Source organism: Falco cherrug, chromosome W (assembly GCF_023634085.1).
Source record: "Falco cherrug isolate bFalChe1 chromosome W, bFalChe1.pri, whole genome shotgun sequence".
NCBI classification, from domain to species: Eukaryota; Metazoa; Chordata; class Aves; order Falconiformes; family Falconidae; genus Falco; species Falco cherrug.
Genome location: NC_073719.1, coordinates 4886613 through 4904713, shown reverse-complemented (window position 1 = coordinate 4904713; position 18101 = coordinate 4886613). Strand labels below are relative to the sequence as shown.

The following is an 18101-nucleotide window of genomic DNA, read 5'->3' as shown; positions in this document are numbered from 1 at the left end:
AAGGGAGAAAAGGAAACAAGTGATGCACAATATAATTGCCCAATATCCGCTTACCAGTGTCCAGCCAGTCCTCAAGCAGCGATTGACAGGCCTCAGCCAACATTCAAAGGCTTGTTGTTACTCACGGACCCATTTGAAATCATTCTTTTCTCAGATAACTTGATAGAGAGGGTTTACAATCAGACTGCAGTTTGGAATGTGCATTCTCCAAAAACCCACAGTGCCTAAGAAAGCCTGTGTTTCTTTCTAGTTGGTGGAGACAGCTGTTATTTTGTTGATCACATCCATTGGGATTTCACAATGTCCATGTTGCCATTTTATTCCCCAAAACCTGGATCTCCTGTGCAGGTCACTTGACCTTACTCTGTGTTATGGCAAAACCAGCTTTCAGAAGGATTTGGACTATCTTCTCCCCTTTCTCAAAATCTTCTTCTGCTGTATCGCCCCATATGATGATGTCATCAATATACTGCAGATGTTCCAGAGCTTCACCCTGTTCCAGGGCAGCCTGGATCAGTCCATGGCAGATGGTAGGGCTGTGTTTCCACCCTCGGGGGAGTCCATTCGAGGTGCATTGGACACCCCTCCAAGTGAAGGCAAACTATGGCCTGAACTCCGCAGCCAAAGGGATAGAGTAAAACGCATTTGCAATATCAGTAGTGGCATACCACTTGGCTGCCTTTCATTCCAGTTCATATTGAAGTTCTAGCATGTCTGCTACGGCAGCACTCAATGGCAGCGTGACTTCATTCAGGCCACAATAGTCCACTGTTAGTCTCCATTCTCCATTAGAATTTTGCACTGGCCATATGGGGCTATTAAAGGGTGAGCAGATCTGCTGATCACTCCTTGGCTTTCTAGTCAACGAATCAGCTTATGGATAGGAATCAGGGAGTCTCGGTTGGTGTGGTATTGCCGCCAGTGCACCGCTGTGGTAGTGATCGGCACCTGTTGTTCTTCAACCTTCAGTAACCCCTCAACAGAAGGGTCTTCTGAAAGGCCAGGCAAAGTAGAAAGCTGCTTAATTTCCTCCATCTCCGAGGCAGCTATACCAGAAGCCCACCTTTTGGATCCTTGAGATACCCTCCCCTGAGATAGTCTATGCCAAGGATGCAGAGCCTCTGGGCCAGTCACAATGGGATGAGTTTTTGCTCCTCATTCCCAATGTGGCTTTTTTCAGCCTCCAATACAGTTAGCTGTTGGGATTTCCCTGTCACTCCAGAAATACTAATTGGTTCTGCCCCTTCATAGCTTGATGGTGTTACAGTACACTGTGCACTGGTGTCTATTAGAGCTTTATATTCCTGTGGGTCTGATGTGCCAGGCCATCGAATCCACACAGTCCACTAAACCTGGTTATGCCTTTCTTCCACCTGGCTGGAGGCAGGGCCTCTCTAGTCCTGGTCGTAGGATTCTCCACCTAGGTGGGAAGTGGTGCAGGGTGGATGTAGTGTTTAGTAGTCCTGCCCACTTATGTCTTGTAAAAATGTATTAGAACTCTTTTTCACACGATTGAGAGTAAAATCAGCCCTTTCAATCTCTCTGGGAATCTGCCTTCTGGAGACTTTAGCAGCAACCTTCATGGAAGACTCCCTGTTCGTGATTGTTTTTCCTTGCAATTCACATACCCGTGCCTCCAGGGTTGAGGTAGGTTTTCCATCTCACCTCCTCATGTCCTCTCCGTGGTCCTGCAAGTAAAACCACAGGGTGCCATATGGTGTGTATTTCTTATATTCTCTCTCTTGAGCAGAAGTGTGCTTGCTTTTATATCTGAGATGTGGGTCCGTACTGGTGGGGAGTAGGATCTGTCCTCGTCGAGTCACTGCATCAGTCTCTCCACAGCTGAGATGATGGGAGTAGAGATGCTATCTTCATAGTTCCGGGGTGGTGAATCACTTCATCCGCTGTTGGTGGCACGTCATCTCTGCAGCTCGTTATTGCCAATGAGTTGGCATATGATGATGGTGCGCTCTGTAAAAATTTTCCACCACGTGGGTCATGTGCATAGGATTTCATCGGGATCTGTGGGTAACTGCATTTTTCTGGTCATAATAAATCATCTGTTTCACAGCTAATTCCCTCAGGTACTGGATACGTTTCTCTATTGCAGTCCACTTTCCTGGGCAACATGTAATATCCTCCTTGAAGGGATACCTTTCCTTAATGCATCACAGGAGTCACCTCCAGAGGCTGAGGACTTGTGTCCCTTTTCCAATTGCCTTGTCAGTGCCCCCTTCCCTAGAAAGTGATCCCAGCTGCTTGGCTTCCCTACCCTCTAATTCCAATCTATTAGCCCCATTATCGCAGCACTGAAGGAGTCAGGTGACAATGTGTTCACCTGGATGATGGGCATAATCTTTCTGCATATCCCGCAGCTTATTCAGGGATAGGGATCGAGTGGTTATCTCTTGTTCTGCTCCTTCCTCCTCTTCCTGTGGTGGCCCTGCTTCATCTTTCTTTGCTGTACGAGCTGTTTTCTGTGTCCGTTTCTTCTTGTGTATAGAGGCAACTGATACTGACATGGGTTGGTCTTCTGCATCAGTTGTTGCAGGGGCTGGAGTAGCCTCTGTGCCCACCATGGAGGCTAGAGGAGTTACAGTTAGTTGCTTAATTCTCAATCAGGTCCAGGAGGTCAAAACCACATTCAGCATTACTAGCAATAAGATCAGGGCCAGTGCTATGCTGGTTCCAACAGCCCAAAGATAATAAGAATTTCCAAAAGTCTTAAATGCTCCAGTAATTAGCCCTGTGGAGAAGGGGAAGGCGTAGCCTCTGAAACAGAAAAGCCAAACGTGCAGTTGTTAGTATTCCCCGCCAGGGGCCACCCGAAGAACAGGGTCGACAAACAATATTGAATACGCAGATTGGATTAGTTTAATGACCAGCGAGTATATCGTATGAGAAGCCAGCACTATATAGTACAACACAATGATAACTGTAGCCCAGGCCCCAAGGACAAAAATTGGCACAACAGGGAACACATAATGCAAGTCAAGTAAATAATGCAAGCCTGAGCATCTTTAAGAGCAAAGAAATCAGCATCATGGCCAGTGATTATTAATCCAAGACAATAAATAGAACAATGTCATTCTAATACACTCTAGTCAGATCTGTTGCTATCTCAACCCTTTGTGCCCCACATTGGGTGCCCCAAAGGACTGTCATGGTTTAACCCCAGCTGGTAACTAAGTACCATGCAGCAGCTCGCTCACTCCCCCCACCCCTGGAGGGATGGGGAGGAGAATCGGGAAGGAATACAAAACTCAAGGGTTGAGATAAGAACAATTTAATAATTGATATAAAATAGAAACAGTAATAATAATAACAACAATTATAATGAGAAGAGGGAGAAGGGGAGAAGAACAAAATCCAAAGGGAAGGGAGAAAAGGAAACAAGTGATGTACAATACAATTGCTCACCACCTGCTGACCAGTGCCCAGCCAGTCCCTTGTCAGCAGGCAGGCCCCAGCCAGCTCCCCTCACTTTAAGTACTGAACATGACATTCTATGGTATGGAATATCCCTTTGGCTGTTTTGGGTCAGCTGTCCTGGCTGTGCCCCCTCACAATTTCTTGTGCCACTCCAGCCTTCTGGCTGGCAAAGCCAGAGAAACTGAAAAGTCCTTGACTTAGTATAAACATTACCTAGCAGCAACTAAAAACATCAGTGTGTTATAAATATTATTCTCACACCAAATCAAAAACACAGCACTGCACCAGCTACTAGAGTAGTAAATTAACTCTATCCCAGCTGAAACCAGGACAGGATGGTACAGGATTTATTAATCACTTGGCTGCCTTTCATTCCAGTTCATATTGAAGTTCTAGCATGTCTGCTACGGCAGCACTCAATGGCAGCGTGACTTCATTCAGGCCACAATAGTCCACTGTTAGTCTCCATTCTCCATTAGAATTTTGCACTGGCCATATGGGGCTATTAAAGGGTGAGCAGATCTGCTGATCACTCCTTGGCTTTCTAGTCAACGAATCAGCTTATGGATAGGAATCAGGGAGTCTCGGTTGGTGTGGTATTGCCGCCAGTGCACCGCTGTGGTAGTGATCGGCACCTGTTGTTCTTCAACCTTCAGTAACCCCTCAACAGAAGGGTCTTCTGAAAGGCCAGGCAAAGTAGAAAGCTGCTTAATTTCCTCCATCTCCGAGGCAGCTATACCAGAAGCCCACCTTTTGGATCCTTGAGATACCCTCCCCTGAGATAGTCTATGCCAAGGATGCAGAGCCTCTGGGCCAGTCACAATGGGATGATTTTGCCACTCACTCCCAATCAGGCTCATTTCAGCATCCAGTACAGTTAGCTGTTGAGATCCTCCTATCACTCCAGAAATACTAATTGGTTCTGCCCCTTCATAGCTTGATGGTGTTACAGTACACTGTGCACTGGTGTCTACTAGAGCTTTATATTCCTGTGGGTCTGATGTGCCAGGCCATTGGATCCACACAGTCCACTAAACCCAGTTATCCCCGTCCTCCAGCTGGCTGGAGGCAGGGTCCCTCTAATCTTGGTCATAGGGCTCCCCACTAGGACAGGAAGTGGTATGAGGTGGTGTACTGGTTTCAGCTGGGATGGAGTTAATTTTCTTCCTAGTAGCTAGTACAGTGCTGGGTTTTGGCTATGATGTGAGAACAATGTTGATAACCACACTGATGTTTTTAGTTGTTGCTATGTAATGTTTATAGTAAGTCAAGGACTTTTTGGTTTCTTGGGCCTTGCCAGCGAGAAGACTGGAGTGGCACAAAGAAGTGGGAGGGGACACAGCCAGGACAGCTGACCTGAACCAGCCAAAGAGGTATTCCATACCATGGGACATCATGCTTGGTATATAAACTTGGAGTGTTAGCTGGGGCCTGGGGATCATTGCTGGGGGACTGGCTGGGCATCGGTCAGTGGGTGGTAAGCAGCTGTAATTTGCATCACTTGGTTTGTTTTCCTTTTCCCTTCCTTTGGATTTTACCCTTTTTCCCCACCTTTCCTTCCTAATTGTTATTGTTATTACTGTTGTTCTTATCTTTTTATTCTGCTTAAATTATTAAATTGTTCTTATCTCAGCCCTCGAGTTTTACATTCCTTTCTGATTCTCCTCCCCATCTTTCCGGGTTGTGGGGAGTGAACAAGTGGCTGCGTGGTGTTTGGTTGCCAGCCAGGATTAAACCACAACACGTGGACATAGCATGGAGTAGTTCTGCTCACTTATGTCTTATAAAAATGGATTAGAATTCCTTTTCACAGGGCCAAGAGTAATGTCAGCCCTATCACTCCATCTGGAAAACTGTCTGGAGACTGGAGCAGCAGCCTTCCTGGAAGACTCCTTGTTTGTGATTGTTTTTTTCATTGTAGTTCACGCACTTGTGCCTTCAGGACTGAGGTAGGTTTTCCATCCCTCCTCCTCATGTCCCGTCCATGGTCTTGCAGATAGAACTAGAGCATACCCTGTGGTGTCTATCTCCTATATTCTCACTTCAAAAGAGAAGGTCATCTACAGTTGATACCTGAGATGCGGGCTTGTAGTGGTGGAGAGAAGGAGATATTCTCCTCAAGCCGCTGGTCCAGTCTCTCTACAGATGAGATGATGGAGGTAGAGTATCCTGATTTCAGCTGGGATGGAGTTAATTTTCTTTTTAGGAGCTAGTACAGTGCTGTGTTTTGGCTCTGATGTGAGAACAATGTTGATAACACACTGATGTTTTTAGTTGCTGCTAGGTAATGTTTATACTAAGTCAAGGACTGTTCAGTTTCTCAGGCCTTGCCAGCGAGAAGGCTGGAGGGGCACAAGGAATTGGGAGGGGACACAGCCAGGACAGCTGACCCGAACTAGCCAAAGGGATATTCCATACCATGGGATGTCATGCTTGGTATATAAATGCAGGAGGTTGGCTGGGGCAGGGCAGACCATTTCTTGGGGACTGGCTGGGCATCAGTCAGCAGGTGCTGAGCAGGTGTATTGTGTATCACTTGTTTTCTTTCTCCCTTTCCTTTTGGGTTTTATTCTTTCCCCCCACCCTTTCATTATAACTGTTATTGTCATTATTGTTATTATTGTTCTTTTGTTTTTATTCTATTTCAATTATTAAATTATTCGTATCTCAACTCTCAAGTTTTACATTCCTTTCCAATTCTCCTCCCCATCCCTCTGGGTGAGGGGGGAGTGAGTGAGCAGCTGCGTGGTACTTAATTACCAGAAAGGCTTAAACCATGACATAGAGACGCATTCTTCATAGTGTCAGAGATGACGAAGCGCTTCATCCACCACTGGTGGTACAGTGTCTGACCAACCCATTACTGCCAATGAGTATATATACTGATGGTGCGCTCTGTATCAATTTCCGCCACATGGGTCGCGTGCATTGGACTTGATCAGGATCTATGGGTGCCTGTGGGTCGTCCAGGCTATAACAGATCATCTCTTTCACAGCTAATTCCCTCAGGTACTGGATACCCTTCTATATTGGAATCCACTTGCTTGGGCAACATGTAATATCCTCCTTGAAGGAATACCTTTCCTAAACACTTGACAGAAGTCACTTCCAGAGGCTGAGGACTTGCGCTCCTTTTCCAATTGCCCTATCAATGCCCCCTTCTTTAGAAAGTGATCCCAGCTGCTTGGCTTCCCTACCCTCCAAGTCTATACTATGAGCCCCATTATCCCAGCATCGAAGCAACCATGTGACAATGTGTTCACCTGTTTGACAGGCATAATCTTTCCACATATCCCGCAGTTCACTCAGAGAGAGGGATTGGGAGGTTACCTCTTGTTCACCTTCTTCATCTTGTTCCTGTGATGGGTCTGCTCCTTCATTCTCCTTTACCAAATGAGCTGCTTTCTGTTTCCATTTCTTCTTATCTACATGAGCCACTGACACTGACCAGGTTGGTCTTCTGCATCACTCATTTTGGGGACTGAGGTAGCTGCAATGCCTGCCACGGGGGCTGGAGTGGCCGCAGAGGCTGGAGCAGCTACAGCACCTGCAGGAGCTGGAGTGGGGACTGGAGCGAGGAAAGGAGCAGTTGCAGCACCTGCCGCAGGGACTAGAGCAGCTGTTATTTCCGCCATGTAGGCTAGAGTAGTAATTAGTCACTTAAAATTCCAGCAAGCCCAGGAGATGAAAAGCACATTCAGTATTCATATCACTAAGGTCAGGACCTGCACTCTGGTGATTCCAGCTGACCAAAGATACTCAGGATATCCTAAATCCTAAATGTTTCACTAATTAGCCCTAAGGGAAAGGGGGAGGTGTGGACCCCACCCATAAGCTGACTCTGGGAAAACAAAGCCAAAGGTACAATTGTTGGCATTCCCCTCCAGGGGTCGCCAGATACACAGAGGGGACAACACCGAGTACACAGACCAGATTAGTTTCATAACCAGCATGTCCATCATATCATAAACCAGTACTATATAGTACAACACTATAATAACTTTAGCCCAGGTCCCAGAGGAAACAAACAATGCAACAGGGAACATATACTGTAAGTAAACTAACACAACCCTGGGACCATGAGCAGCAACTTCAAAAGCAGAGAAACCAGCATTGTAGCCAATGATTATTAATCCAATACAATGAACACTGACAACAATTTTTATTCTAATGCAGTCTGATTAGACCTGTTGCTATCTCAACCCTTCATGCTCCACGTTGGGTGCCAAAAAGGACGATTATGGTTTAACCCTGGCTGGTGATTAAGTACCACGCAGCCGCTTGCTTGCTCCCCCCTCACCCAGAGGGATGGGGAGGAGAATCGGAAAGGAGCGTAAAACTCAAGGGTTGAGATAAGAACAATTTAATAGTTGAAATAGAATAAATATGAAAGAACAATAATAACAATGATGACAGTAACAGTTATAATGAAAAGGGGGAGGGAAAGAATAACATCCAGAGGGAAAGGAAGAAAGAAACAAGTGATACACAATGCAACTGCTCACCACCTGCTGACCAATGCCCAGCCAGTCCCCCAAGGAACGATCTGCCCTGCCTCAGCCAACCCCCTGGGTTTATATACCAAGCACGACATCCCATGGTATGGAATACCCCTTTGGCTGGTTCAGGTCAGCTGTCCTGACTGTGTCCCCTCCCAATTCCTTGTGCCCCTCCAGTCTTCTCGCTGGCAGGGCCTGAGAAACTGAACAGTCCTTGACTTAGCATAAACATTACCTAGCAGCAACTAAAAACATCAGTGTGCTATGATATATAAGGGTTAAAAGAACAAGAGATTGGTCAACTTTGGTGAGTCGGTAGGGGTTTACTAACCTTCATAGGATGTAGGGAAGATACTTAGTTGCTACCTATTTGTGGTCTGGGAGTTTAGATAAGGGGATGTAGAACCATAAGGATATGTCATAAATAACCTTGAACAATGATAAACGAGGACTACAAAGGAAGAGATACATTTTCTTTAACTAAAGAACAGGATGGTGTGTGTCAGAACAATAAGATAAGAAGTTTTAAGTCAGCAGAAATGAACTGCTATGTGTGGAGGTGGAAAAATATGTAAAACGTTTCAGGAAATAGTTTAAATATGTATTAGTTTTCCAGGAAATGTTATGCATATGTATTAGGTTGTAGCATAAAAATAGTGAGAACCAGAGCTGAGGTGTGCATACTAGGAGGAGCAATCCCCTATACACCCTGTGCTGCAAATAAAGAATACCTGATTAACAACGACTCTGTTGTTGTTGAGTTTTATCTTGGAATTCTGGCCCAGCCGCACCTAGCCTCCCGCTTCAGCGAGGAGTGCTTGAAAGCAAGGGGGCTTGAAAACTCCAAATTTTGGTATCAGTTATGAACATTGTTGTCACATCAGAGCCAAAACACAGCACTGTACTAGTTCCTAAGAAGATAATTAACTCCATCCCAGTGGAATCCAGGACATTATTTCAACCCTTGAATTTTACATTCCTTCACAATTCTCCTCCCCATCCCTTGGGGTGGTGGTGTATGAGCAAGCAGCTGCATGGTACTTATTTACTGGCTGGGGTTAAACCATGACACCCCAATAAAAGCACCACATGTTAAAATATGGTCATTGTTAATTCCAGTTTAATTTATGCAGCCTGAGAATACAAACATTCGTGAGGTACATGAAAAGTGTTAACTGCAGTTGTAAAGATGAAATCTAATTGACATTTCATTTTTTTTGGCAACAATTTATTAGCTTTACAGGAAGAGCTGTGTGCAAAGTACATCTTGAAGACTTTGTTTTGAAGAACTAGAAGCATCTAATATTTGAAAATATTTGCTACATTTTTCCAGTTAATGGACAAATAGAAAGAAGTCCTGATTCTTTATTGTTTCTTTATGATTAATGGCCAAATCACCCTCAATTTTTACATCTGAACAGTGAGCTCCTTATTGCCTTTCTTTATCAAATATATGAATTCTGAATCCATACAGCTATACTCTAAACTTCCATTAACCCTCATTTCCAATTACAGAGAAAGGCAGTTTTATCTCCAGGATGCAGTCCTGATTTACTTCAGTCAGTGGAAGACACCTCTTCCACAGAGTAGAGATGTTCTCTGACACTTCCATCTCGATCCTTTCTGTACCAAGTTAAGTAAAAAGCAAGTTACTTACATTTGTTTAAATCAGGGGTCCTCAAACTTTTTAACCAGGGGGCCGGCACGCGGATGAAGTGGCAGGCAGTCATCTGCGACTGCTTGGTTTCCCCCCCCAACCCCCGGCAGGGGGGGCGGGGGGGTTCTGTAAATACCAGGGGCTGGATTGAGGACCCTGGGGGGCCGTATCCGGCCCATGGGCCGTAGTTTGAGGACCCCTGGTTTAAATGCTAGAATCAATAAGAGACTACTTTAGAGGACAGACCAATTAACTTTTCTTGCATACTATCTCCCCAAGAATCTTACAGTATAATCTCTAGTGATGCCAGATAATTAGCTTTATTGAGGGAGAAAAAAGCAAATACGTTATGTTCAAGGCTTACCACTAAGCAGTTCAATCCAACTTTGTACTGTTTCAGGAGGTTGGGTCTCTTTTATGTGTTTCAGAGCTTCATCAAGCAGAACATCCCCTGTAGGAGCATCTGACTTGCAAATCACCTAGGATAGAATAAAAAGCAGTCAATAATTTGACTTAATTCATATACCATAAATATCCAACAATAAAACCTGGAAAAATTTACCTGTTATCAGAACTATGGAAAATTTTAAGGAGTGAGGAATATTCTCTAAGAATATGCAAGTTTAAAAAATACCTAGTTGTTTAAAAAATACTATTTTGGATTTTAATTACAAAGCTATATTAAGTGTTAAATTATCTATAACCTAAATTAACCTTAATTGACTAAAACTATAGTATTAATAACATGCTTAATACCTAATTTTTTAAGGAAGATAATCCACTAACCTGGCCAGGTCCTTCACTTCCTCCCCAAAACAAAGTATACTACAGTGTTAAATTGCTCTCTGATGACAGTCAATTTTATTGCTGCAAGTCAATTTATTCAGAATACTGCAGTTAAACAATTAGGACACATGAAATTGAGAAATCAATTAGAAAGTGAAAAAGCAGGAAAATTGGGTTTCTTCTTCAATACACTGATGGATAAAAATAGGTTCAAGACAACATCTGTAAGTATTACAACTCTGAAGAACATGTTGACCAGCAACACTACATTCCATCCACTAACAGTTAAAATACACATATTAGGCAAAATAAGGAGTTTATTGTATGTACATAATATGCAATAATAAATGCAATATCACTTAAGTTTGTTATTTAATAACTTGTAAAATTATTTGAGATCTTCCCCCAAGAGAGCATAGGAGAGGGAAATAAATTCATTCACAGTAACATAATAAAATTTAAGAATGTGAGTAATTGCTTGTTTACCAGTATAAGTAGTTATATAAACCATGTACAAATACTATTTTTTTCTGGTTAGGAAAACAAGAGCACCAAACTAAACCACAGATTTAACTAACCCAAGTCAATGTTTGAATAAAAGCAAAACAACAACAAAATTCTATCTTTCTTTAGGAAAAGAGGAATTACTACTTTTTCAAAGCTATTTCTCAAAATAATGATTAAATCTGGCCATTTAGTTTTACAAGTTAGAACTTTATAAGCATCAGGTAAAAAGATAACAGGCAATTGACAGAAAAACTAATACATCCAAACATTTCCATGTATACAAGAGAAGCATCAGGTGAAAGATCTTATTTTTAATAAAGCTTCACAGTAGTAAGAAAGGTGTCCTGGAAAAGCTTTAAGTATCCTACTGAAATATATGCCAAGTTCAATTTTGTTCCGTAGTTCTAATAATCCTTACAACAAACAATAAAGGAGTACAATACATTTTCATAGGGTCTGTAGATGACACTGAAATGAGTTGCAATAGTAAGACAGCTTCAATACTGGCAAGATGATCCCAAACTGAAGACGTGTACGAAGTCAATGAGATGAAATTAAAAAGAAATGCAAAGCAGCATAGTCAGGATGAGAAAACAGATGACAAATATGAAAGATATAATAAATGACTATAGTCAGGAATGGCAAAAAAATCCATCTAGTAATTCTAGCAGTAGACTATGAACCAAACGAATCAACAAAAGCCAAGTCTTTTGACAAAGTAAGAATTTCATACTAAGCTGTATTACCAGGAAATTGTTGGAGAGATCTCTGTGAATACCTAACAGGTCATATCTGGAATACTATGTCCAATTTAGATGGTGTCTTTAAAGCACAGAAACTAAGATTTTAATTAAAATCAGCAAAAATTAATCCATCCACAATGCCAGGCTAAAAAGAATGACATTTGTTTAGATCTAAAAAGAAGCATGTAAGATATTATTACAAAGAAGGTATCAAACAGTAGTTTAGGATGTCTTCTTTGGGAAAAATAAAATATACCAGCTTATTCTGGATATATGGAAGATACAGGATGTATTATCAAAAACTTCAACAGGCAAATTAAACATCCAGGGAGGTTGTTGAATTGCATTCAGTGGAGAATTTTAAGACTAAACATCTTCCAGGGAGGGACCAGAGAAACCTGATTTTCTGTTACTGCATCAAGGTTAAATGGTCTCTTGAGATACTGTCCAGATCTTCACTTTTGGAAGCTGGAGATCACTCCAACCATAAATCTCAGATATTTGGTTTTAAGAACACAAATACGTTTTGATCCAGACAATCCCTATTTGAAACTAAACACACAACAATGCATATTTATCTTTCTGATTTATGAGCTTGCACCATAGCGTCACTCAAAACCTTTATTAACCACATATAATGATATTACATATCTTCCAGTTTTATATCAAGACTCTGAATTTTTTAAGTCTAATTATACAGGTGCATACTTCAAATTGTTTTTTTAAGCTGCTAGATTTGGCTATTAATAGCCACCCATTCAGATATTCCTTTAATAATCAGCCTAAAAACACCTAACTGTAAATAAGTTTTATCTTTACTTCTTTTTAAAAACTATGTTCCAGCAATATTTTAGTTTCTTTGATGTGTCCCATATGATGTGTTTCACAGTAACCTTAGTTACACTGGATCACTCAAGCTTGCTGCAGTTGGTAACCTACTAGTCACCATCTCCCTTTAACAGGCAAGATGTGAAGTCGTCTTTTTGAGCTGTTTTATTAAACAAGCAAGCAAGCAAACAACTCACTGAAGAGATATATCCTAGAATTAAAAGCATTTCTTAAAGTAAAAATTTTTTTAAAAAGTTTAGAAAACAGTTTTTCTTATTTATTTGGGGGCAAGATACTTTTTTCTACCACTAAAAAGAAGTTTAAGAAGCTAGTCTGAACATAATACACCATGACAGGCATTTAGAGGAAAGAGCCGTAAGGAGCATAGACTCTCCCACTCAACTCAGTCAGGGTTCCATAAGCTTTTAGGAAGCCACAATACACAGCAATTTTCCTTCTAAATTTACCATTCTCTGCAGCCAGGCATACAGCACTTTCTTCTTACTTCTCTGCTATATTGCGTATTCACTGAACAGATTCTTCTGATTACCCTTCCCCTCAAACAAAAGCAGTTTGATTCACACTTCCACTGTATTTCTCTTCCCCTCCCTCTCCCAGCACATGCAGACAGGCAAAAGGGGAAGCCCAGCCACCTCTCTCCTATGCTCATGGATCTGCTCTTTCTTGAAGGAGGATTAATTAATGAATATGTCTTGGTTAACTCTCTCCAGAGTTGTAACAGCACAAGAACTGTTAGCAGAACTGCTACCTTGGACTTCCAGAGGGCAGACTTTGGCTTGTTTAGGGGCCTGGTTGACAAGAGTCCCTTGGGAGGCAGTCCTGAAGGGCAAAGTAGGCTAGAAAGGCCAGACATTCTTCAAGAAGGAAATATTAAAGGCATGGGAGCAGGCCATCGCCATGTGCTGAAAGACAAGCCAGCAGGGAAGAAGACCAGCCTGGCTGAACAGAGAGCTTTGGCTGGAACTCAGAAAAAAAAAAAAGAGAGTTTATGACCTTTGGAAGAAGGGGCAAGCAACTCAGGAGGACTACAAGGATGTCGTGAGGTTATGCAGGGAGAAAATTAGAAAGGCCAAAGCACAACCAGAATTTAATCTGGCTACTGCCATAAAAGACAATAAAAAATGTTTCTATAAATACATTATCCATGAAAGGAGGACTAAGGAGAATCTCCAGCCCTTATTAGATGTGTTGGGGAAAATGAGAAAGGATGAGAAAAAGGCTGAGGTACTTAATACCTTCTTTGCCTCAGTCTTTAACAGTTGTTCTCAGGGTACCCAGCCTCTGAGCTGGAAAACAGGGATGGGGAGCAGAATGAAGTCTCCACAGTTTGGGAGGAAACTGTTAGTGACCTGCTGTTCCACTTACACATGCACAAGTCTATGGGGCTGGATGGGATCCACCCAAAGGTACTGAGAGAGCTGGTGGAATTTTCACTGAGTCACTTTCAATCATTTATCAACAGTCCTGGCTAACCAGGGAGGTCCCAGTTAACTGGAGGTTAGCAAATGTGATACCCATCTACAAGAAGGGCAAGAAAGAGGATCCAGGGAACTACAGGCCTGTCAGCCTGACCTCGGTGCTAGGGAAGGTTATGGAGCAGATCATCCTGAGTGCCATCACACGGCACATGCAGGACAACCAGGGGATCAGGCCCAGTCAGCTTAGGTTTATGAAAGGCAGGTCCAGCTTGATGAACCTGATCTCCTTCTATGATGAGGTGACCCACCTAGTGGATGAGGGAAGGGCTGTGGATGATGTCTACCTAGACTTTAGCAAAGTCTTTGACACTGGCTCCCACAGCATTCTCCTGGAGAAACTGGCTGCTCATGGCTTGGACGGGTGTACTCTTTGCTGAGTAAAAAGCTGGCTGGACTGCTGAGTCCAAAGAGTAGCAATGAATGGAGTTACATCCAGCTGGTGCCCTAAGTGGTGTTCCCCAGGGCTCAGTATTGGGACCAGTTTTGTTTAATATCTTTATTCGTGATCTGGATGAGGGGATTGAGTGCACACTCAGGAAGTTTGCAGACAACAACCAAGTTGGTGTGGGAAATGCTGATCTGCTTGAGGGTTCAAAGGCTCTACAGAGGGATCTGGACAGGCTGGACTGAATGGCTGAGGCCAGTTGTATAAGGTTCAACAAGGAGAAGTGCCAGGTCCTGCACTTGGGTCACAACAACCCCTTGTAATGCTACAATCTAGGGGAAGAGTGGCTGGAAAGCTGCCTGACAGAAAAGGACCTAGGGGTGGTGGTCAACAGACAGCTGAGCATGAGTCAGCAATGTACCCAGGTGGCCAAGAAGGCCAATAGCATCCTGACCTGTATCAGAAATAATGTGACCAGCAGGACTAGGGAAACAATCAGCACAAGTCTTATAAGGAGTGGCTGAGGGAACTGGTTTTTTTTTTTAGTCTGGAGAGGAGGAGGCTCAAGGGGGACCTTATTGCTACCTGAAAGGAGGTTGTAGGCAGGTGGGGGTAGGTCTCTTCTGCCAGATAACAAGGGACAGGACAAAAGGAAACAGCCTCAAATTACACCAGGGGAGGTTTAGATTGGATATTTGTCACAGCACTCTCCAAGCTGAAACGAGGTCTTTTACCACCTCATACCAGCATACTCTTCATACAGTCCCTCTGCTGCCTTATCTCACCTCCTCTAGGGCATGTGTTCTCTCTCCTCTTGCTTCTTCCTCATCTGATCTCTCTTCATTGGCTCTCAACCACTTAACTTCACCAGCCACACCTGCACCTTACCTACATTGGCCAACCCACCAACCCTGAAGCCAACCCACAGTTATATATTATCAATGCTAATTAACCCAGCTTCATTCTACTACAGATATTAGGAAAAAATTCTTCACTGAAAGGGTGTTAAAACATTGGAACAGGCTGCCCAGGAATGTGGTGGAATAATTATCCCTAGAAGTGTTTAAAAAATATGTAGATGTGGTGCTTAGGGACAGGGTTTAGTGGTGGATTTGGCAGTCCTGGGTTAAGGGTTGGACTTGATTTTAAAGGTCTTTTCCAACCTAAATGATTCTATGATTCTTCATGAACTGCTCCAGCATGGGTCCCTCCCACAGGGTGCAGTCCTTTGGGAACAGATTGCTCTAGTGTGGGTCCCCTGCAGGGTCACAAGTCCTGCCAGCAAACCTGCTCCAGCATGGGCTCCTCTTTCTCCAGAGGTCCTCCCAGGAGCCTGCTCTAGCACTGGCTTCCCATGGGGTCACAGCCTCCTTTGTACGTCCACCTACTCTGGCATGGGGTCCTCCATGGGCTGCAGCAGGACAACCTGCCTCACCATGGTCTTCACCACAGGCTGCAGGGGAATCTCTGCTCTAGTACCTGGAGCACTTCGTCCCCTTCCTTCACTGACCTTGGTGTCTGCAGGGTTGTTGCTCTCACATATTCTCATTCCTCTCTTCAGCTGCAATTTGTTGTGCAGATTTCCCCCCCCCCCCCCCCTTCTTAAATGTTATCACAGAGGCACTACCACCATCACCGATTGGCTCGGCCTCGGCCAGCAGTGGGTCTATCTTGGAGCCAGCTGACATTGGCTCTATTGGACACAGGGGAAGCTTCTAGCAGCTTCTCACAGAAGCCACCCCTGTAGCTCCCCTGCTACCAAAATGTTGCCTTGCAAACCCAATACAGACATAAAAGCTTTGGAGGAAAAAAAAATAATTGTGCAAACTAATCAATGCTGGATATGGTTAAATGGAGCTAAAAGAAGTAGGAGCTGTTTGTCTAAACAGAGGTTTGATTCAGAGGAGGAAACTGGGAGAAAGTTGGGGAATTTGTAAGCTCTCCTTTGAAAAAACTAGCAAGGGATAATATTGACATGGAAACATCTCATAAAAGATAATTTATTTTGATGGGGAGACATTTTACCATGTTTTCAATAAACTTATTTTACAAGTATCTTCTAATGTTGATGAAGTAAAAGTTCTTCAGTGTGACTTTGCACATTTTGTACTAAGGAAAAAAATCCAGTGGCAAAAGTAATAAATTAAGGAGCCTCAAATCTTAAGCCTAATTCAAGAAAGAACCTTAAAAATTTGCCCATCTTAAAGGTCAGTGGGTACAACAAATTTAACACACTGGTCACATGCTTAAACTAGATACAGTTTTGTGTTCTCAGGGGCCCAAGGTACAAGGATCGTTTCCTTCCCATGCATTGCAAGCACTAACTGCAACACTGTGTAAACCAGAATTAAACTGGTGACTTGCAGGGTACATCTGGCAGGCTGTCACTTAGCCATCCTTCTCAGCCCCAGCCCACATCTTGCCAACATTACAAAATACAGTTCCTACAGCAGATTACAACTGGTGCTACTGGCTCTCAGCAGCAACTGCTGCCACTGCACCCTGGCCAGAGCCACTGCCAACTGTTTATGCAAGGCTTCCAACAGCAGCAGGAACACATCAAGAGAACAAAGGGAGCAGTGAACAAGCACAGAAGATTTTACAAGGCACTTCAGCTCACGGTTTAACTCTTTAGGTAACTATCTAACTTAGGTCACTACTCAGAATCCCTATCCCCATATAAAGAAAAAAAATATTTTTCTTACAACCAGTTGTAATTTATAGCTATTGTATTGCCTGGATCATGACACAAAAGTAAATGTGACCATTTTCCTCCACTTGCCTTTCTTGTTAGTAGACTTTTGCGCCTCATTCCACAAGCCTCTAACTGAAGACGCCCTCGCAATGCCAATTCAATTAACATACAGCCACGCAATCCTGAGGAGATGCAATCATTCCAGAATGATGTGTAACCCTGTGAAGAATGACAGACAGTAAGATATTTCCATCTCCACCTGAAAGTACATAGAAAAAGAGGCTTACTGGGTTCTCTAAGCAATTCTCCAGCTTTCATACACTTTGAAGTAGCATCACTAGTAAACTACCATTCCTGTACTGAAAACATGAAAGAGAAAAAAAACCTCATTCCCTATTAGTTTTCACACTTAGTTTCTGCTCACTGAAGAGCAGGGAAACTTCGGGAAAGTGATACAAAACAAAACAGCAAGATATCAAGAACTGCAAGATATAAAGTATAATTTATATGTAGTCAAAATAAACTTATTACAGTCTTAAGACATCAAGCATTTGGCATTACCAACATCACACAGGCTTATTCGAGTTTCCTGAGAAATATTAACATGATTTTACATCCATAAACAATATGGCACTAATGAAGTCATAATAAACTGAAAAATAAATATTATATAAAATATGGAGTATATTAGAAATTAAAAGTCCAAACACAAATGTGGCAATCATCACAAACCACAGAACTCATTTTTCAACTTGAATATAGTAAACCAAAAGACAAAAGTTTTCAAGCAAATATTTGGAACAGCTACTATTTTGTCATTTAAATCCTTTGAAAACATATACTTCTAAAACTTGATGCATGTTGTTGTGGTGGGTTGACCCTGGCTGGACACCAGGTGCCCACCAAGCTGCTCTATCACTCTCCTCCTCAACTGGACAGGGGAGAGAAAATATAATGAAAAGCTCATGGGTTGAGATAAGGACAGGGAGATCACTCAGCAGTTATTGCCACAGGCAAAACAGACTCGACTCGGGCAAATTAGTTAAATTTATTACCATTGAAAGCAGAGT

General features: G+C 42.8%; 1 protein-coding gene across 8 annotated transcripts in view; it reads right to left on the bottom strand.

The window, feature by feature from the left end:
- LOC129734525 (Golgi phosphoprotein 3) overlaps positions 1–18101 on the bottom strand; it is a 50729-nt gene that overhangs the window by 9905 nt on the left and 22723 nt on the right. For all 8 annotated transcript variants that reach the window (XM_055698125.1, XM_055698124.1, XM_055698118.1 and 5 more), the window contains exons 3-4: positions 17119–17250; positions 9953–10067 (exon numbers count right to left, since the gene is read on the bottom strand). In XM_055698125.1, the coding sequence (XP_055554100.1) occupies positions 9953–10067; positions 17119–17250 (247 nt within the window). The remainder of the gene's footprint in view (positions 1–9952; positions 10068–17118; positions 17251–18101) is intronic.